This window comes from Hyperolius riggenbachi, chromosome 4 (assembly GCF_040937935.1).
Source record: "Hyperolius riggenbachi isolate aHypRig1 chromosome 4, aHypRig1.pri, whole genome shotgun sequence".
Taxonomy (NCBI): Eukaryota; Metazoa; Chordata; class Amphibia; order Anura; family Hyperoliidae; genus Hyperolius; species Hyperolius riggenbachi.
The window spans coordinates 206850332-206872616 of NC_090649.1; the positions used below are offsets into that span (position 1 = coordinate 206850332).

General features: G+C 45.4%; 1 protein-coding gene and 1 long non-coding RNA gene across 2 annotated transcripts in view; one reads left to right on the forward strand and one right to left on the reverse strand.

Annotated features, from left to right (window-relative positions):
• Positions 1-9870, reverse strand: part of LOC137571724 (uncharacterized) — a 38454-nt gene extending 28584 nt beyond the window's left edge. The window contains exons 1-2 of the long non-coding RNA XR_011031416.1: positions 9508-9870; positions 2758-2876 (exon numbers count right to left, since the gene is read on the reverse strand). This is a non-coding gene — a long non-coding RNA (uncharacterized lncRNA). The remainder of the gene's footprint in view (positions 1-2757; positions 2877-9507) is intronic.
• The window catches only part of NCL (nucleolin), a 35310-nt gene continuing 22746 nt past the window's right edge, over positions 9722-22285 (forward strand). Inside the window, exons 1-2 of the mRNA XM_068281279.1 lie at positions 9722-9875; positions 14898-14999. Coding sequence (XP_068137380.1) covers positions 9858-9875; positions 14898-14999 — 120 coding nt within the window. The 5' untranslated portion in view covers positions 9722-9857. The remainder of the gene's footprint in view (positions 9876-14897; positions 15000-22285) is intronic.

The window sequence follows — 22285 nt, forward strand, 5'->3', positions numbered from 1 at the left end:
GGAGAAGTGACACGGGGCGGTAGTTAGCAAGTTCGGTGGGGTCTAGAGATGGTTTTTTAAGTAGTGGTGTTACAACAGCCCTCTTGAGTGAGGATGGAAAAATTCCAGTGGAGAGGGATCGGTTAAACAGCGATGTTAGGGCAGGGATGAGGGATGTGGATAACTGTGGAATGAGGTGTGATGGGATAGGATCCAAAGAACAGGTGGTTAGATGGGATTTGGAGATAAGGGAAGAGAGCGAATGTTCGGGGAGTGGAGAGAAACTGGAAAGAGAGCAGTCAACAAGAGGAGTGGAGATGGAGTTTGATGTCTGCGTGGAAAACACACTACGGATTTTTGCAATTTTATCTGTAAAGTATGTTGCGAATTCTTCAGCTGATAAGCATGAAGGAGGAGGAGGGGGTGGACGGAGAAGGGAGTTGAAAGTACTGAACAGGCGCTTTGGATTGAGCAAGTGGGAGGATATGAGGGAGGAGAAGTATGATTGTTTTGCAGAAGAGAGAGCGGTTTTAAACTTGTTCAACTCTTTTTTGTAAGTAATGAAATCCTCATTAGTATTAGTTTTTCTCCAACGGCGTTCAGCTACCCTAGAGCACCCCTTTAGCTGTTTAGTAGCTTTGGTCAGCCAGGGTTGGCGACTGACACGGTATGGGCGGACATTGGTGAGGGGTGCGATTGCATCCATGACTTGCGTGATTGAGCAGTGATAGTGTGCAGCTGCTGAGTCAGGGTCAGTGAATGGTTGTGTGAGGAGAGGTGCAAAGGCATCAGAGACAGCTTGCATGTCTACGTTGCGGTAGTTCCTGCGTGTATATGAGCGTGCTTGAGGCAGGGTGGTAGGAAGAGAGGAGGAGAGAGAGAAGTTTAGTAAGTTATGATCAGAGAGCGGGAGAGGAGTATTAGGGCCCATTTCCACTATCGCAAATTCGCATGCATTTTTCGCATGCAAATTCGCATGGCAATACAAGTAAATGGGACTGTTTCCACTTGTCAGGATTCCTTTGCGTTTTTCTGTGCAGAAAAAATTCGCATGGCAGAGCCATCAGAATTCGCATCCTGCTATGCGAATCGCATACAATGTATTTAATAAGAAATTCGCATGAGGTTTGGGTATGCGAATTTTCATGCAAATTCGCATAGAAACAATGGAAAAGCACACCAGCACTGCCATGGTTACATTCGCATACCTTGTCATCCATGCGAATTCGCGTGAAAATTTGCATAGACCCGCATGCGATATTCGCATCCGCGTGCAAATTTTTACCGCTGCGATTCGCACCGCACAAGTGGAAATGCAGCCTCAGTGAAATCAGTGATAGAACAGAGACGAGTGAATATGAGGTCAAGTGTATGACCATTAGAGTGAGTTGGAGCAGTGGACCACTGAGACAGGCCGTAGGAGGAAGTTAGTGACAGAAGTTTAGTGGCGGCAGAATTGTTGGTATCAACATGAATGTTAAAGTCGCCCATAATGATGGTAGGGATATCAGAGGACAGGAACTGGAGGAGCTATGCAGAGATGTGATCTAGGAAGAAGGAAGCAGGGCCAGGAGGGCGGTATATTATTGCGATCTGGAGGTTAGAGGGAGAGTATAGACGGACTGCATGGACTTCAAAGGAAGGTAGAGAAAGAGAAGGAATGGGGGTGAGTGGCTTGAAGGAGCATCTATCAGAGAAAAGAATGCCCACACCACCGCCATGTTTATTCCCACTTCTAGGCGTGTGACTAAAGTGGAATCTCCCATAAGAGAGGGCGGCAGGTGAGACCGTGTCAGAAGGCGTCAGCCATGTTTCTGTGACCCCAAAGAAGGTGAAGGCGTTAGAATTGAAAAGGTCATGGATGAAAGGAAGTTTGTTGCAGACTGAGCGGGCATTCCAGAGAGCAGCAGAGATCGGTGGGGGAGGAGGGGGGAGAAGAGGAATATTAATAAGGTTGTGGCAGTTTCGGTGTGCATGTGGTTGGCTGCTTGCAGTGCAATTAGTGTGCAAGAGTGAGGAGCAAGCCGGCAGAGAGGGTCCGGGGTTTGGTGAAATGTCACCTGCAGCAAGGAGTAGTAGGAGGCAGAGAGAGCGGAGGATAGGGTGGCATTTAGATTTATGGGTAGTTGGAGCATGAAATGTATAGTGCGTTTGTATGAATAAGAAAGTTTCGTGAGAAGCAACCTGTGGAGATGATAAAAGAGAGGGAGAAATGTAGAGAGTGTTGCTGACAGCAGGAGGATGCAGTGAGTGTACAGATTTGAGAATAGCAGGGGAAAGCAGGCTAATCAAGAAGAGCAGAGACAACATTATTGCACTAACCGTGAATCAGATTGCTAAAGTCTTGTGTCTGTTCCTTCTGGTCTCTTCTGGCTTAATTGTGGTCTAATTCGGTCGTTCTCTTTGTACTTAGAAACCTGTGTACTTTGAAATACCGGTGCATAAATCGACTAAGGTCTAATCGACTTAGAGTTGAATTTATATAGTAAGCCTGATAAGCCTATGCTTAGCAGGCCTGATTGTAGACTGACTGATGCAGGCGAGGGACTGAGCTCAGCCTATAGCAGATCACAGTACAACTCAGGTAATTAAGCAGGAAGCTGCTCAATTGTCTATAGGTGTTGGGGCCAAATTAGCATGGAGCCAGAGGAGAGCAGACTAATTCATGGAATATACAAAGCCAGTCACTTAGCTATAGTAAAATGCAAAGTATTACAGCACTTCAGAATATTCACGGATTGCAGTAAAAACGAAAGTTCACAGAAGCGCAGATCATACCATAAAAGTTAGATTGCGTTCATAGAAGGATTGCAGTAAAAACGAAAGTTCACAGAAGCGGATTGTCGTCAGCAGCTGCAGTTTTTGAACCTGGAATCTATGAATGATGATAGAGGCAGCTATGAATATGAAGAAAGAGTTGTTAGTAATAAGAATCCACTCATGAAATTCAGGCTTTTTAAAACAAACATTAGTTTTAAGCTGGTTGTAAATACATGGAGGCAAGGAACACACTTGTCCTAGCGTTTTTGCGTCCATTTTTTGTTTTTTCCATTTTCCGCAAGTCAATTTGCACGTTCGTTCACAATTTTCTGGATTTTAGCAAAATACATTGTATGGAGTCCCGCATGCGATCGGCGCGCACGCGCGAGAGAGAGTGTTTAGCTTGTCTAATTCCTCCTCATTCGTCTCTAATCACAAACTGTAATTTGATCTCTCCATGTGTCACCCGACTGCCATGGCAGAGATTTATTTATTGTATTTATAAAGCGCCAACATAAAGATGGCAGATAAGCTCCTTTGAAAGCACAGGATGACAATATAGCCATTTGGTTCCCAACTGTTTTTGAGCTAAGTACTTCTGTCTTACTGCTACAGATTTTTGCCTGGATTTTGACTACTTCTGCCTGTCTTATTTGTGCAGTTTCACAATTTATTAAGTTTATTTATAAATTTAATTAATTCAACAAATTTGTGATTGTCTTTTATTTATATGCAGAATGTCTACCAGGCTTTTATTCTGACATATTTTGGTGAGTCATGACTTAAAGAGACACTGAAGCGAGAATAAATCTCGCTTCTTGTCTCGTAGTTAGCAGGGGCATGTGTGCCCCTGCTAAAACCGCGCTATCCCGCGGCTAAACGAGGGTCCCTGACCCCCCGAACCCCCCCCCCTGCAAAATCTAAGACCAACTTGGTCGTAGATTTTGCTGCTGTTGAGGCAGGACTAACAGCTGCAGCCCTACCTCACAGCGCGTCTGTCAGCGGCGCATCGCTGCCTCTCCCCCGCCCCTCTCAGTGAAGGAAGACTGAGAGGGGCGGGGGAGAGGCGGAGATACGCGCTGACAGACGCGCAAGAGGCAGGGCTGCGGCGGTTAGCCCTGCCTCAATCTGGAAGAGATCCCCCGCTGTTTGGAGGGGATTTCGGGGGGTCAGGGACCCTCGTTTAGCCGCGGGATAGCGGCGTTTTGGCAGGGGCACACGTGCCCCTGCTGACTATGAGGTCTGAAGCGAGATTTATTCTCGCTTCAGACTCTCTTTAAGAATTGGAGTCCTAAAATTCTTGAAAAAAATGTACCGCTTTTGACTCCTAATTCCAGACAGAAATGCACCGCCACGGAGGTTAAGAAAAGGTCTGCAAGGAATTTGTATTTTGTCTAAGCTTTGCTCTGACGTGGACTATATATATTTTTTTTTGGGGGGGGGGGGGGGGGGGGGAGGGGTTATGATGTAAGTTTGGAGATGTGCATTGTATGTATGTGTAAATAGTATCTGTACTCACCAGTACTCCTGATGTAGGGCTTCTGTTGTGTGTGTTTTGTATACTTTGGTGGATTGGTCTATCGTATCCTGACTACAGCTGGTGCTGGACATGCAGTGTGGCTGTAGTCCTGTCTCAGACCTGGGACCAATACTCACCCAGCGTGTTTTAGTGTAACAGTGCAAGGTCTGTGCGAGGCGTCTGGGAGAAAGTTACAGACCACTCCAGCTACACGAGTGGAGAGGGATAAACAAGGATCCCCCAGCTCACTCCGTTTGTCAAGTTTTATGCTAGGTACAGACAATACAATTTTCTGACAGATTTACTGTCAAAATGATTATTTACAACAGGGCCGATCTGATTTCCGATGGATTTTCCATAGGAGTGTACGAAAAATCAATCGGAAATCAGATCAGACCTGTTGGAAACAATCAATCTGACAGTAAGTGTTTCAGAAGATTGTATCGTGTGTACCTCGGCTAGCATTGCAAACCTGCACTGATGATATGTACTTTTAATAATAAAAACGTAACATTTTTAGTGCCCCATAGGGCTTTTTTGTCCTGGTTTGGACCTTGTGCATAGTACGATTTTCCCCTGGTACTACCTCTCGGACAGTTTGCAATCACGTTTGTCTAAGTTTTTGCCTGAGTTTCTTTGACCACTTCAGTTTCCTCCCACTTCCCAAAAATATGCTGATAAATTAACTAGCCTCCATCCAACATTTGCCTTACAATATACAGGGGGTATTAGTCTAGGACTATGGTAGGTATTAGATTGTGAACTATTCTGAGGCCTGGGACCCACTAGCAGCGCTTTCCTAAGCACTTGTGATTTGAAAAGATCTTGCTAATGTAATGCTATGGGGGATTTAAAAAAAAAAAATAACATCCTTCACGTGGGATCACACACATAGCATTACATTAGCAAGAGCTTTTCAAATCACAAGAGCTTACAAAATGCTTAGAAAAGCGCTGCTAGTGGGTTCCTGCGCCTGTTTCCACTGTACATGGCATGAGTCTTGCGAGATGCGATCGTTTTGATGCAAGACGTATCTGAATCATGCTAGCTGTGCCATGTGTGATGCAGCATTTAAAGGATACCTTCGCCCTTAATAAATTCTGTGAGAGAGAGAGAGAGAGAGTGTGTGTATTTACTGCACCAGCAAAAACAGAAATAGCTGGTGGCGGGGGCCCGGAGCAGCAGTGAATGACTACGAGGGCACAGGATGGCTGCATGGGGCTGGTAGAAGTCCCCGGTAAGTGAAACTAATTTTTTTTTTTTTTGCCTGACGATTTCTTTAAATGCAGCATGCCATCCAATTTTCCTCCCTGCATGCGAATCAGACAGCAGCCTTTTCATTTCAGTAGGCTGCATTTCCTTGTTGGAATTTGCACAAATGGAAATGGCCCTTATGGGCAGACAATTGCATGAAATGTTCAATGTAGACTGTAGAACACAGTGGAAATTGTCAGTACTTCTCAACATACTCATATCACTTTTCACCTGGACTATTCATGTAGCACTCTCGCCTTGCAGAGCTGGGTTCCCGGTTCAAATACCAGCCAGGGCACTATCTGCATGGAGATGGTATGTTCTCCATATGTCTGTGTGGGTTTCCTTCCACATCCCAAAAAAATATAGATACTGTAAGTTAATTGGCCATTGACTATGATGCATACACTACACCATACATACGTAGACATATGACTATGGTAAGGGATTTGATGGTGAACCCTTCTGAGGGACAGTTAAAGTGGACTTGAACTCAGAACTCCTCTCTGCTATAAAAGATACACAAAAGCATAATCACTTTTAAACAAAAAAACATGTTTGTTGGTTTTTTTACAGCTGATACAAATCCTAAAATGAATTTGCAGTTTCTACTTCCTGATTCATGGAAGCAGACATATTGTTTACAGCCTGTGCTTTCAAATGGGTTTATCTGCTATAGGCAGTCATGTGACACAGGGGAGGATCAAATTACTACTTGTGATTAGATACAAATGAGAGGGAATTACACAGGCTAAACTCTCTAAATACATTCAGGGTGCATTTCTCTATGTTTTCCTTCTGTGCAAGAGTTCAGGTCCACTTTAAGTGACTTGAACTCTTGCACAGGACTATGTTCGGCAAACACACAGTTCCCCTGACTACCCCCGTCATAGTGGCCTCCTCTCTTCCCTATCCTGCTGGCAGCCAGTTCACAGGAACTAAAGGGACCCCCAAGAGGCTCCTATATGTGCATACGGCCACGGCAGTTCAGAAGAAGGCATCCCTAAGGTTACCAGGATTAGGCATAGCCCATTGCTATAGGCTCATTTCATTTTTAATAAAGTAAGTGCAATTTGTCTTTGCGCAGATTTTATGATAAATATTGTTTTACACTATGGAGCGCTCTGGTACTTATCCGTTAGCCGGGCGCATCCGGCTGGTGGCGCTAATTACTATTCCCCCCCTCCAGGCCGACATGGATAGTAGGGAAAGATGTAACTCTGGTGGAGTTTTGTCGCCACCTAGAGGATGCGCCCGGCTAACGGATAAGTACCAGCGCTCTTCCTCTCCTTTTTCATGTTTTTTTTCACAAGCATGACTTACAGCTGGGCATAAGAGGCGTAGCTAACAGTGTGAAGCCAACCATCTTTTACAGCATCACCTCTGATTCCTAGAAGAACAAGATTTCCCCTCTTTCTGCAAACGCGCAGTTTAGCCATTTGTCTGAAAGGGGCCTTACAGAGACTCCGTAACAAAAATTGCATCCTGTTTTTTATCATCCTACAAGTTCCAAAAGCTATTCTAATGTGTTCTGGCTTACTGCAGCACTTTCTGCTATTACAGTCTCTGTAATACATCAATGTATCTTTCCCCTGTCAGACTTGTCGGCCTGTGTCTGGAAGGCTGCCAAGTTCTTCAGTGCTGTGGTTCTGCTATGAACTCCCCCTTCCAGGCCCCTCTATGCACACTGCCTGTGTATTATTTATTCAGGGCAGCTTCTCTCTTATCTTTTACAAGCTGGATAAATCGTCCTCTGAGCTGGCAGGGCTTTCACATACTGAAGAATTACAGACAAGGGCAAAGCTGTTTGCAGGAAGAAACGAGCAGCCTGAAACTTCAGTGCTTGAGAACAGGGGGAAAGAAACACACAAATGATCTCTTGAGATTCAAAAGGAAGGCTGTATACAGCCTGCTTGTGTATGGATGTATTTTCTATGTGTGGACATACTGTACATCAACCTACTTCCTGTTTTGGTGGCCATTTTGTTTGTTTATAAACAAACTTTTTAAAACTGTTTTTAACCACTTTTAATGCGGCGAGGAGTGGCGAAATTGTGTCAGAGGGTAATAGGAGATGTCCCCTAACGCACTGGTATGTTTACTTTTGTGCGATTTTAACAATACAGATGGTGGCCATTAACAATACCACATGTGATTGGTTACGGTCTTTGTTATGAGCGATTGAAAATAAATCAGTCGTACCCACTTAGGGCAGAAATGTTGTTAACTAATGGAATAAATCAGTTTTTCAGATCGATCCCATCATTCTGATTGGATGGCGAGTTTTTTGTTGTTTGTGGACACAACAGATAGTTTCAAATCGATCAAAACGATGATCACAAACAATCGGTGTGGGATTGTATTAATAATAGCCTTCATTAGACGCAGCCTATGCTCACTTGCTGAAGCATTGAAAATAAAAAAGGACTGCCAATTACTGACTGAATTAAGATACAGTTCTACGGTACACTTTATGTGCAGACAATTTTTGATATAGTAAACTACTTGACCTGGTCGCTTGGAGTTAACGTTAAAGGGATTCTGGGGCTAGTCTAGTTTAGGTCGGAGCAGTGCTTTTCAGCGGTGCTAGATTTGGGCGCAGCCAGCGCCGCCATAGACTGTAATGGGAATCAGTCTATAGCGGCGCTCAGTGAGTAACGTCGGAGCCGTCAGAAGACGGAGCCGAAGTTGCTTAAAAAACACAGTAATTCGGCCTTCAACAATCGCTGGAAGCCGAATTATTTCATTCCCCCACTATCCATGGCCCCCTAGAGGGGAAATAGTAATTAAAACGGCCCGGACTTGTGCAGTAGCAGGATCAGCCATATACCGCTGTATCCTGCGCCGATTTCAAATGTACTCAGTTTAGGTGACCCAGCAAGACACCTCATAGGGAACAGGTCTCTAATCACAACACAGAGCTTTGTGATTGGGGGAATAGTTTGGGCGTAGTTTAGTCTAACCTCTCTGAAACCTAAGAGTTTGAGCGGGTGCTGTGCACCTCATTTCCCCATGACTCCTGCTGGGTCCCCTAAACTAGACTGGCACTGGAATTACATGGTTATTATATAATCGCATAATTGGCATCCTAAATATCACTTTCCAAGGACAGCTACTGAGTAAAAAGACAGGTATAAGCTAGGGAAGATAAACTGCCTATCAATGATATACAATATTCAAAGCACATGCAGAAGTGATCTTTACTGTCACCAACGGGAATCTGAAGTGACAGGTATAATGCCTCAGCTACACGGTACAATTTTCAGTCAGATCGGATCTATTCGATAATTTCCAACCGGTCCAATCGGATTGCGTTAGATTTTTCAATAGATTTTGGGTACTCATCAAAGCAAAATCTATTGAAAAATTGGTCTGAAACACTTTGGATGTCTACACACAATGCTATTTCTTATTAGAGCTATCTAATAGATCTAACTGATGGAAAATTGTACTGTGTGTAGATAACTAGCACGCAGATCAGATGTTTCTGATCCAAGTCTGACTGGATTAGCCACATGCTTGTTTCTGGTGTGCTATTCGGACACTACTGTAGCCAAAGCAATCAGCAGAACTGCCAGGCAACTGGTATCAATAAAAAAGAAATTAATATTGCAGCCTCCATATCATCACCACCTCATGCTTGCTGTATGAGCCCTGGATGGGCACTCTACTGCTATGCCACTGTTTTCACACAAGTACTTCACCTAATCACTGAAACAGAACAATTCCCTTATAGCGAATTCACAACATACACGCTTATAGCATATAACCCCCAAGTCAGTTGCTAACACTTTCCTATGTGCCCAATTCATACAGCGTGGTCTAGCTTTTCTTCCGAACTACAGACAGGTCTGTTAATTTGTCTTGCAGTAAACGAATTGGATTGTACTTTGTACTTTCACTAAATGTACTGCAAATACACAAGAATTCATACAGATACACAACCCACGTGGGAATCTCTAACTACGCCGCCATCTTGCTTAATCTTTACCCACATGGTAAACTCGTCCAAAATGGCTACGAACTCAGCTGCGGTGCGCCTTCTGATAGGCTACACGCCGCCCTGCTCCCCTACTGGTTAGCTCTGTGCGTTCCACAGCACGTCCTCACAATCTTACTGGCGGCACTCTGGAACATGCTCAGATTACACGGAGGCGGGCTAAGTGACGCGTCCTTCCTCGGAGCAACAGCATTGGCTAGTTGTTAGCACGTGACAAGCAATCTTATTAGCGCCTTCTCTCGAGCTCTGCGTCCAGTCCGTTTCTCGTCACAGGCCCGGTGTGGTGTCTTCAAGTACATCAGACACGTGACCTCGTAATCAGTAAAGACCGCGGAGACCATCAACATGGTTAAATTAGCCAAGGTAATGCAAGCGCGCTGCGGCCGTGCGGCTATTTTTCTTCGATTCGGTTTTTTGTGTTTTGCATGTGCTATATGTATATGTGTTCAGTTCTTTCGTGACGATAGCGTGCTTTTTCTGCACTGTGTAACCGGTGAGTGCTTTTTGTGGAAAGCGGCGCGTTAGAGGATGGATGCAGCTGGCCGCGGCCTGGGCTTCGCGGAGGGGCGGACGCATGCTCTAAGGTCTGTGCGTACTGCGCGCGAATGAACTCCGGTGACGTCATTCTGTTCCTGGCAGCATTTTGCAGCTAGAAGGGAATTTGGTTCTGGGGGTTTGTGTGTGTGTGTGTGTGTGTGTGTGGCCGTCGGCAATGCACGAGTTACATGTGGCAATATCTGGGTATTCACTGTGGGGGATTAATGGCCGTATGCTGACATGCTTCCATTCCATGTCTCCCCCTCTGTTTGAGGCTGATTTGCGTCCGCCATTTTGTTTCCTCGAGCCATGTTACTTTTTGATAGTAACCTGAAAGCTCACTTCCGGTCTTAACGCTCGCTGTATTACCCCGCGTGGCAGCGGCACGTGGTCACACGTTGTTATGATGCCCTCTCCTTTGACGTTACCAACCAGGGCAAGTTGTGCAGTGTGGGACACGTGGAGGCAGCGTGCTGGTTGGTAGGGCCCCTGTAAGGAAATGCTAGTCATTGTGAAAACTTAGCTGTAACTTGTATAAAATGGGTTCAGGCAATTGTATTTATTGTACTTAACAGTTTTGCAAGTATGAACTGGAGAGCAATATTTTGTATTTTGTCTCTAAACAAGTTGCAGGTAATGTTAATACAGATTAGTTAAGACATGATTTCCTATATGCTACCTAGTTAATTGTATACCCTATTCTACAATCAAACATGCTTGTTGCCTTTTCTGCACATTTAAAGTCCTGTGTTTGGTTCCTGAGCTGTTAATGGAGTATGTTCTCCATGGCTGTACAGCACACACACACCATGCTGGCGGGTGAAGTCTCCATGTGGTTGATTTTCACTTTTTGGGGGGTCCTTGTGTCAATCCTTAGTGATAAACAGTGGCAAGTTATTCAAAATGTATCAAGTAAAATTATTTGTGATTTGGTTAACCACTTTAGGACCGCAGTGTTAACCCCCCCCTAAAGACCAGCCTGTTTTTTCTCTAATTGGCCACTGCAGCTTTAAGGCCAATCTGCAAGGCAGCACAACACAGCACAAGAGTGATCCCCCACCAACAGAGCTCTCTGCTGGTGTGATCTGATCGCTCCACATTTGTTCTTTTTATATGAGTATTTTTTTTTTAATAGCCTTTTATTTTCTCGCCTTCTCCAATGTGTGGACATAGTAATTACTACGACCTATCAAAAACCTTATGCACACACCATACAATTTTCTGTTATGCTAGGTACTCACCATACAATTTTCTGTTAGATCTGGCAGGTAAATCTAAGAGAAAAATCTAACAGAAAATTGTATGGTGTGTACCTGCCATATTTATCTAACCAGCTATCTGCCTAGCAATTAGGCATTGTTCTACTCAGTAGGAGATAACCAGAAGACAATGCACCAGAGATAATGACCATTCTCTACAGAAAATAATCTAACGCAGAAAATTGTATGGTGTGTAAGCACATTTTCTGAGGTTTCCCAATGGGTCATCTCAAGTAGACTAGTTCCCAAAGGTTATATTAACCTCTTCTGGTGTACAAGTTTCTGACCCCTTAGGGACTAGAGCTCTTTTCTTATTTAAACACTGATTGGCTGAAAGTGAACACAGGCACATGAAACTCAGGCAGAGGTAAGTGGCTGCGGAAATGCACTATGCAGACAGTTGAAATCTACATGTTGTCAGACTAGTCACAAGATTAGAGCATCAGTAATGCTGGAGCCACAGCATACAATTTTTCGCCGGTTTACGTGCCCTATAGATTATTTCCAGCATGTCCGATCTATCGGGCATGTAAATCAGCAGAAAAATTGTATGGTGTGGACCCAGCATAAGATCCCTGTAATCAGAGGGGGATCTATTAGGGCCCTTTTCCACCAGCACGTTTGCGCTGGCTGAATCGCAAACCGCTAGCGATTTTACAATCGCTACGGTTTGCTTTTTAAGGGCTAGTTCACACTTAATTTAAAAACGTATCCGTAGCTACGTTTTTTGTCCCGGACGAAAAACGTAGCCACGGATACCAATGTTAAAAATAGGAACAGCACACACTCAAGTTAAAAACGTATCCGCGTGCGATCCGCGGAATACGTTTTTAAACCCGGAACGCTGAGTCCGGACTTGCAGCATTTTTCACGGACCCGTATACACGTACGGGTAGTGAAAATCAATGGGGAAACGGGCCTCCCTCTTCACTGACATTTTGGGACACTGGAAACGGATCAGTTTCCAGTGTCCCATGGTGAAGGAGGGGGCCGCCATGCTGAAGGGGGTAGCAGCCAGGACGGGGGGCTACGGGCAAAGCGGCGGCCAGGGGGGGGGTCACATCCCCCCCTCTTGCTCACCTGGGTGCCCCGCTCCCCCTCCAGCTCGCATATAATGTAGTAATTTGTACCTAATGAAGTTCGGCGAGCCGGGCACTTCCGCCCACACCGCTTGCCGTCACTTCCTGCGATGCCGCCCACTGAAATACAGTGGGTGGCATCGCAGGAAGTGACGGCGAGCGGTGTGGGCGGAAGTGCCCGGCTCGCCGAACTTCATTAGGTACAAATTATTACATTATATGCGAGCTGGAGGGGGAGCGGGGACGGGGGGCACCCAGGTGAGCAAGGGGGGGGGGATGTGACCCCCCTGGCCGCCGCTTTGCCCGCAGCCCCCCGTCCTGGCTGCTACCCCCTCTAGCAAAAAAAAACAAAAACCGCAAGCGGATCCAAAACGTGTGCTGCAAAAAAGGCAGCACGGATCCGTTTGCGTTCCGGGTTTTGAAAATCGGAGCCCGGACCGCGGATGCGTCCCGCACCCGGAGCTAGTGTGGCCCTAGCCTAACATAGGAATTGCGGTAGGTCATTCCCACTACCGCGATTCATTTTTTACCCGAACGCGCGGCGGAGCGATATTTGCCGCAAAACGTCGGGGAATCACCGGTTTTGCGATTCAGCAATCGCTAGCGTTCAGCGTGAACGCTAGCGACTGCAGGTGGAAAAGGGCCCTTACTGCAACACACAGTGCACAGATTTTTCAAAAGATTTCAGCAATCAAACTATTGAAAATTGGTGGCTCGTCCACTGCCTGCCGGGTCTCCAGGTTTCCCCAACTAATGGTCAGAGCTGCTTAATTGATACCTGTAGCCAGGATTAAAAAAAAAAGTTACTTACATCAGTAGAGGGAAAGCCTCTGGACCATCCAGAGGCTTCCCACTACTTGAGTAAGTAATATGATGTATTTTTGTAGTGCTGACATCTTCCGCAGTGCTAAGAGTATATAGTCTGCCACTATCTGTCCCTCAGAGGGGCCCACAATTTCTTGTATTCCTTCCATAGTTAATCTAGTATCCCTGCCATAGTCATCTCCATCAGTCTAGGGCCAATTTCAGGGAAAGCCAATTGAGGTTTTTGTGATGATGGAAGAAATTGAAGTGCCAGAGGAAGCTCTTAGACAAGGAGAGACCATTCAAACTCCATACCCTGGCTGGAGTTTGAATTTGGAACCCATCTCTGCAAAGTGAGAGTGCGATCAACTAGTTGAGACCCTGAGCTGTCTTAACCCTCCTGGCGGTCTATTAAAAACCGCCAGGGGGCAGCGCAGCAGTTTAATTTATTTTTTTAAATCTTGTAGCGAGCCTAGGGCTTGCTACATAACCGTTGTGCAGCGGCATCCCCCCACCCGCTTCGAATCAGAAAATCCCGTTCCAAGAACGGGGTTTTTCCGGAGGGCTTCCCCCATCACCAAGGCGACGGGCGGGATGACTTTATCGGCGTCGTGGCTGCATTGGGAGTCCCGATATTCCCCCCCCCCCCCTCCGTGCTGATAGGCCAGGCTGTGCAAGGTGTCTGAGGGGAATCGGAGCGGCGGCGATCAGTGTGCACACTCAGCTTAGCTGCGTGTAGCAAAAAAAATTATGCAAATCGGCCCAGCAGGGCCTGAGAAATCGGGGTTTACTGCCAGGAAGGTTAAAAAAGAAAACCTGGGCTTTAACTGGGGCTTCCTCCAGCCCACCATAGCCCGCGAGGTCCGCGGCATCCTCCTGGCCCACTCCACTGTCGGCTCTGGCAATGCACAGATGTCTGGTGAAGCCGTACGTGTTTGGTGTCATTACGGCCGCTGTCGAGATGATGCGATGGGTACTCAGAGGGGCGAGCACGCGCAACTTCACCTGAATTCGGCACGTTACCTGAGCCACCAGCAGGACTGCGAAGGAGGCTAGTAGGATAACACGGGCTACGGTGGGCTGGAGGAAGCATCAGGTAACTCCAGTTTTCTTTAAAGGGATACTGTAGGGGGTCAGGGGAAAATGAGCTGAACTTACCTGGGGCTTCTAATGGTCCCCCGCAGACATCCTGTGCCCACGCAGCCGCTCACCGATGCTCCGGCCCCGCCTCCGGTTCACTTCTGGAATTTCTGACTTTAAAGTCAGAAAACCACTGCTCCTGTGTTTCCGTGTCCTCGATCCCGCTGATGTCATCAAGAGAGCACAGCGCAGGCCCAGTATGGTCTGTGTCTGCGCAGTACACTCCTGGTGACATCAGCGGAAGCGAGGACATGGCAACGCAGGCGCAGTGGTTTTCTGACTTTAAAGTCAGAAATTCCAGAAGTGAACCGGAGGCGGGGCCGGAGCATCGGTGAGCGGCTGCGCCAACACAGGATGTCTGTGGGGGACCATTAGAAGCCCCGGGTAAGTTCAGCTCATTTTCCCCCGACCCCCCTACAGTATCCCTTTAAGACACAGCTCAGGGTCCCTTTAAGCCCAATTAGCTGTTATGTTTTAAATGTAAGAGGAAACTGGAGTTCCTAAAAAAAAAAAAAAAGATACACATTTTTGGCACATGCAAATAACATCTCTGGTGTTTTTTATAGGGAGCAAAAATGCAAGGTAAACCTAAGAAAGCTCCTCCCCCAAAAGAGGTGGAAGACAGTGAAGAGGATGAAGAAATGGAAGAGGAAAGCAGTGAAGAGGAGGTAATAATGTTTAATACCGGAACATGACTTGTCAAACCTTGTTCTTTACTATCTCTAATTTGATGCATTTAAACAAATTTATTACAAAATATTTGTAGATGGTGCGTAGTCTGTGGAGTCCCTCGACGTCCTCTGAGCCTCATCGGCTCTCATGCTGGTGGCAGCATTACACCTGCAACCTGAACAGGAGTCAGCAAGTACACGTGCAGCCCCATTTATGCGCTAGTCTCTTATCTCACTCCCATACTGTGCGCACACTGTTTGTTTCAAGACAGGCATATGAGGGGGACTGCACATTTGCTGTAGCTCCTGTTCGGGTCTCAGGTTTAACATGGCCCCCAGCGGGAGAACCAAGGGGGCTTAAAGGACACAGGGACCCCACGAACTACGGAGGCTGGAAGAAGCCCCAGGTAAGTAAAAGGCAGCCAGTTTTACTTATGTTTAAGTTCACTTTAAAGCAGGCCTGTGGCGTCTGTACAAAAATCCTCCGACTCCTTAGGTTAGGATTCCTCCGACTCCGAGACTCCTATTTGCATATTACAATTTTGTTGATTGAAAGTATGTAACATGAAATGCATCTCAACTGCCAACACTTAGGAATTTTAAAATACAACTGAAGTGAGAGGGATATGAAGGCTGCTATATTTATTCCCTTTTTAAAGTGGGATTGTCACCATAAAAATCAAATTTCAACAGCAACTGGTCTGAGTGTATTAAGTGATAGAGATGCTAATCCTGCATTCAAAACTTTCTGTTATGGTTTGGAGTTATAGCTATGAGACCGCACTCTCTGGCTAGTTACCAGAAAATCTGGTGAAGCGTGCAGAAATCGTATCCCGGGTATCACAGAATCTTCACTTGCAAACAATATGTAGAGGTCCGCATTGCTTCGAAATTAATTTTAGTTTTATTGAAGTTAAAAAGAACTGTAGGGCAAGACAGTCCACTGTTTCAGGCTCTCGCCTTTCTTCAAGTTGCCCAGTTCTGAAGACAGAATACAATTCACACATACATATCTATCCATCTCATCATCCAATCAGTAAAGAGATGTAAATGAGTGGACCTGATGGGGAACTGCTAAGTAGCAGTTCCCCCATCAGGTCCACTGATTTTACATCTTTCTTGACTTGAATTGAATTCTGTCTTCAGAACTGGACAACTTGAAGAAAGGCGAGAGCCTGAAACAGTGGACTGTCTTGCCCTACAGTTCTTTTTAACTTGTGTCTTTTTTTTACTTCAATAAACTAAGATTAATTTCGAAGCAGTGCGGACCTCTACATATTTGCATGGTTTGGAGTTATCACATACTTTAAAACGGATCCGAGATGAAAAACTAACTATAACAAGTAACTTGTCTATATATCTTTAAAGTTTAGATAGTTTACACAGCAAATCTAGCTGCAAACAGCTTCAATAGAATGATTATTTCTTCCTGTGATACGACAGCAGCCATGTTTGTAAACATTACACACAGGCAAGCTTATCTGCATCTTTAGCACTCAGCCTGTGAAAAAAACCTAATCCCCCTCTGCCTCTGAAATCTGGCTAGTAATACCGCCCCCTCTTCCTGCCCAGACTGAGCTCCCATGAGCCCTTGCTACTGTCTGGATAGAGTTCGAGTGTTAAAACCAGGGCTGTGGAGTCGGTCCAAAATTCCTCCGACCCCTCAGTTTAGTATTCCATCGACTCCCGACACCTCTAATTTGCATATTACAATTTTGTTGATTGAAAGCATGTAACGTGAAATTCGTCTCTTAACTGCCAACGCTTAGGAATTTTGCAAGACAACTGAAGTGAGGATATGTAGACGATTATATTTATTCCCTTTAGTCATAGACTAAAACTAGTCCTTGGTAAGCGTACTTGTAAAAGGTAGAAACCGGAACAAAGAACATCTATCAGGCCCTAGGCAATGTAACTGTGGGTACATGTAAGAATGATGTGCAGGTACTCTGAAGGGGAATGAGGAGATTCTTCCTCTATTACACATTCTTCATGCACAATCTGAACAAGGTTTATGGGTGACAGACAACACCTCTATGTTCAATGTGCACAACATTCTCAGTGGATTCCCTGCAGCTCTGTGGGGAGTGCATATGTAGAGTATAGTACTACTGTGTAACAAAGTAAACCTGAGACAGATGAAATTAGTTTTATACATACCTGGGGCTTCCTTTAGCCCCCTTCAGGCTAATCAGTTCCTCGCTGGCCTCCTCCGCCACCTGGAACTTCTGCTATGAGTCCAGGTACTTGAGCCAGTCTGGTGTAGTGCGCATGCACACACCACCGCCGGGAGCGTACTACACCTGCGCGGCACTATTGCGCAGGTGCAGAACGCTCCTGGCTGTGGGTGCGGCACGTGGCTGGACTGCGCTGACTGGCTGAATTACCAGCACTCATAGCAGAAGATCCAGGTGGTGGAGGAGGACAGCGAGGGACTGATTAGCCTGAAGGGGGCTGGAAGAAACCCCAGGTATGTATAACTTTTTTTTTTTTTTCATCAGTCTCAGGTACCGTTTAATTTGTAGTCACCAAACCAAATTTTAACATCAAATTTGATTTCATGAGCAAAGAGTGCATACATTTGCATAAACCAGCATCAATGCAGAATTATTTCCATCTCATTGACCATCTCTATTAGTGACACAGCTACACATCAGGCTTTATTCTTACAGCATAGACGTTATTTAGTATATATGAGATTCCTGTGTGCACATCATATACAGTCACAATCAGATATGTATATCTGACCTTAAAAATACGGGGACTGCTTTATTGAAGCAGCACAAGTAACTAATTTTGATTGGTTTATTTCATTTTTTTGGACTGAGCACAGCTATTACTGTATATATACATTTTTAATGACCATTATCTGAGAAATTGAACATTTTAGCATATTTTCTATTTTAATTACAGTTCAAAATTCATTAGGAGTCGGTGCATTTTTTCCCGACTCCGACTCCAGGTACCCAAAATTGCTCCGACTCCACAGCCCTGGTTAAAACAAAGTATTTGGCTTGAGGAATGCCCTTTAAACAATAGGAAAGGAACACCATTATGCAATGAGTAAAAGTTCATCTCGGATCCACTTTAAGGAGCACTGGTCCTTTTAGTAGTCAGTGCCAAACAGTTGCATGCTGGGTTTTTTTTAATCTATAATATATTCCTCCTCTTCCCTTTATGTCCCCGCTTAGCTTCTTATCTGAAACATGATCCCTGCTCACTTGTGTTTACAAGCAAGGCTGAGGTGGCTCAGCGATTGGAGGAGAAAATTAAAAAAAAAAGTAAAGGGCAGAAATGACATCAGGGCTTTAGCCTAAACTGTGGGCAAAAGACATGACCACCACCAGGAACAGAATTCTCCTCTTTTACTATATATTCACTGAAAGCAAAATGTGGACAGTACAATACATGTGTTAAGTAGATCAACTATATATTTTAATTTTTTTTCCCCTTGGCATAGTATATTAAAGAAAACAGGGCTGCGCTGCCTATGGTGTCAGATTAACATGCACAGTACCACTATATCAGATGCTTCTCCTCAGGATTCCACAGATATGATCAGTCCAGGACCACAATTACCAAAAAAAGTCCCGTTCAATAACTATCAGACCTTACTGCAGCCAATTTCAAGAAAGTTAGTTGTGGGATCGCTGTATCAGGGTTCCAGATGTAAATATATATCAAGTAGTTGAACTGCGCTCTCCACCTTACTATAAATTAGTAAACAGCACATAGCGTGACTCAAACACACAATGTACCACATAGTTAATCACCCTCGTGACCAATGTGCTCGTGCTGCACTCGTGAATCCACTCCCAAGTCAGATTGCGCTCACCAGATTGCAGCCACCTCAAAGCCAGGTGGATCTAGCATATATTTCACAAACAAGCTTCAGGCACTTTTTAAAATCTTCAATCCTCTGTTTAATACTGCATCACTCCATTCCGAATTCATAAAGTTTTAAAACGCATACAATACATCATAGTGTAAACTGCTTAAAAATGTTATAGCCCGCGCAATGAATGCGCACTCACTTATATCTTCTTGTATTAAGGCACATCATACACAGTGGTGGCAGCGGGGTCTGTCCTGGCCTCCGGGCATGGGGTGAACGGCGTCCCATGTCCCTCCTGGTGTCCCTTAGCCTGGTCCTCGCTAGCTTGCACCCTCCACGCTTGGCTGTGCCTTAGCTTAGGAACTGAACTCTTGCACAGAACAAAAGGAAAACATAGACGTGCACCCTTTATGAATTCAGAGTGTATGTGCTGCTTAATTGCCCCTCCCTAATTTTTGTCTAATCACAAGTTGAAATTTGATCTTAACTACTTGAGGACCAGTCTTTTCGCCCCTTAAAGGGGAACTGAAGTAAGAGGTATACAGGAGGCTGCCATATTTATTTCCTTTTCATCAATACCAGTTTCCTGGCAGTCCTGCTGGTCTTTTTCTCTGCAGTAGTATCTGAATAACACCAGAAACAAGCATGCAGCTAGTCTTGTCATATCTGACTTTGTCTGAAACACCTGATCTGCTGCATGCTTGTTCAGGGGCTATGGCTAGTAGTATTAGAGGCAGAGGATCAGCAGGGCTGCCAGGCAACTGATATTGCTGAAAAGGAAATAAACATGGCAGCCTCCATATACCTCTATCTTCAGTTGTCCTTCAAGGACCAGAGCCTTTTTTTCTCATTCAGACCTCTGCAGCTTTCACGGTTTATTGCTCGCTCATACAACCTACCACCTAAATGAATTTTACCTCCTTTTCTTGTCACTAATACAGCTTTCTTTTGGTGCCCTTTGATTGCTGCTGTGAGTTTTACTTTTTATTATATTCATAAAAAAAAGACATTAATTTTTTTTTTTTTTTTTACGAAACTAACTTTCTGTGCTGACATTTTTCAAATAAAGTTAAATTTCCTATACAGTTGAGCGCGAAAGTTATTCTGCTGCATGTCTTTGATAAAAAAAAAACATTCAGTGTATATTTATTGGATTGGGTAAAAGTTATAGCGTTTACAAACTATGGTGCCAAAAGTGAATTTTCCCATTTGAAAGCATCTCTGCCTTTTCTAACCACCTGTCATGTTTCATGAGGTGCTAAAATTCCAGGATAGTATAAATGCCCCCCAAATGACCCCATTTTGGAAAGAAGACATCCCAAAGTATTTAGTGAGAGGCTTGGTAAGTTCATAGAATTTTTTTTTATTTTTTTTTTGTCACAAGTTAGCGGAAAATGACACTTTGTGACAAAAAGTTTCCATTTCTTCTAACTTACGACAAAAAAAAATGAAATCTGCCACGGACTTACTATGCTCCTCTCTGAATACCTTGAAGTGTCTACTTTCCAAAATGGGGTCATTTGTGGGGTGTGTTCACTGTCCTGGCATTTTGGGGGTGCCTAATTGTAAGCACCCCTGTACAGCCTAAAGATGCTCATTGTACTTTGGGCCCCTTAGCGCAGTTAGGCTGCAAAAAAGTGCCACACCTGGTATTGCCGTACTCAGAAGTAGTATAATGTGTTTTGGGGTGTATTTTTACATACCCATGCTGGGTGGGAGAAATATCTCCGTAAATGACTTTTTATTTATTTATTTATTTTATTTTTTACACACAGTTGTCTATTTACAGAGATTTCTCCCACTCAGCATGGGTATGTGTAAAAATACACCCCAAAACACATTATACTACTTCTCCTGAGTACGGCGATACCACATGTGTGGCACTTTTTTGCACCCTAACTGCGCTAAGGGGCCCAAAGTCCAATGAGTACCTTTAGGATTTCACAGGTCATTTTTGTTTCAAGACTACTCCTCACGGTTTAGAGCCCCTAAAATGCCAGGGCAGTATAGGAACCCCACAAATGTCCCCATTTTAGAAAGAAGACACCCCAAGGTATTCCGTTACGAGTATGGTGAGTTCATATTCTGGGGAGAACACTGCAATCAATGCACTGGGGAGGTGATCGGAAGGGGGTCTGAGGGTTTGGCCGAGTGATCATGAGCCCACACGGGGCAAATTAGGGTCTGATCTGATGGTTAGGTGTGCTAGGGGGTGACAGGAGGTGATTGATGGGTGTCTCAGGGTGTGATTAGAGAGGGGGAATAGATGCAAGCAATGCACTGGCGAGGTGATCAGGGCTGGGTTCTGAGGGTGTGGGCGGGTGATTGGGTGCCCTAGGGGCAGATAGGGGTCTAATCTGATGGGTAGCAGTGACAGGCTGATTGATGGGTTTTCAGTGGCGGAGCAGTGCTTTTCAGCGCTGCTAGATTTGGGCGCAGCCGGCGCCTCCATAGACTACAATAGGAATCATTCCTATTGAAGCGCTCAGTAACGTCGACTCCGTCAGACGACGGAGCCGAGGTTTCTTAAAAACATAATTCGGCCTCCAGCAATCGCTGGAAGCCGAATTATTTCATACCCCCACTATCCATGTCGGCCTGGAGGGGGAATAGTAATTAAATCGGCCCGGACTTGTGCAGCAGCAGGATCAGCCATATACCGCTGTATCCTGCGCTTAAGTCTACCGGCGCTGATTTCAAATGTACTCTTTCAGTGGGTGATTAGATGGCAGAACAGATGTAAACAATGCACTTTGGAGGTGATCTGAGGGTAGGTCTGGGGCAATCTGATGGGGTGGGTGATCAGATTGACCGCAAGGGGCAGGTTAGGGGCTGATTGATGGGTGGCAGTGACAGGGGGTGATTGATAGGTGATCAGTGGGTTATTACAGGGAAGAACAGATGTAAATATTGCACTGGCGGGGGGGTGGGGGCGTCTGAGGGCAATCTGAGCGTGTGGGCGGGAGATTGGGTGCCCGCAAGGGGCAGTTTAGGGTCTAATCTGATGGGTAACAGTGACAGGTGGTGATAGGGGGTGATTGATGGGTAATTAGTGGGTGTTTAGAGGAGAGAACGGATGTAAACACTGCACTTGGGAGGTGATCTGATGTCGGATCTGCTGGTGTGGGTGGGTAATCAGATTGCCCGCAAGGGGCAGGTTAGGAGCTGATTGATGGGTGATTGGCAGGTGACCAGGGGGGATAGATGCATACAGTACGGGGGGGGGGGGGGGGGGGTCTGGGGAGAATCTGAGGGGTGGGGGGGTGATCAGGAGGGGGCAGTTTAGGGTTAAAAAAAAAATAGCTGTGACGGAGTGATGGGTGATTGGGTGCTAACAGTGGTCAGGTGGGTGGGTCTGAGGGGTGCTGTGGCCGATCGGGGGGGGGGGGGGGGATCAGTGTGCTTGGGTGCAGACTAGGGTGGCTGCAGCCTGTCCTGGTGGTCCCTC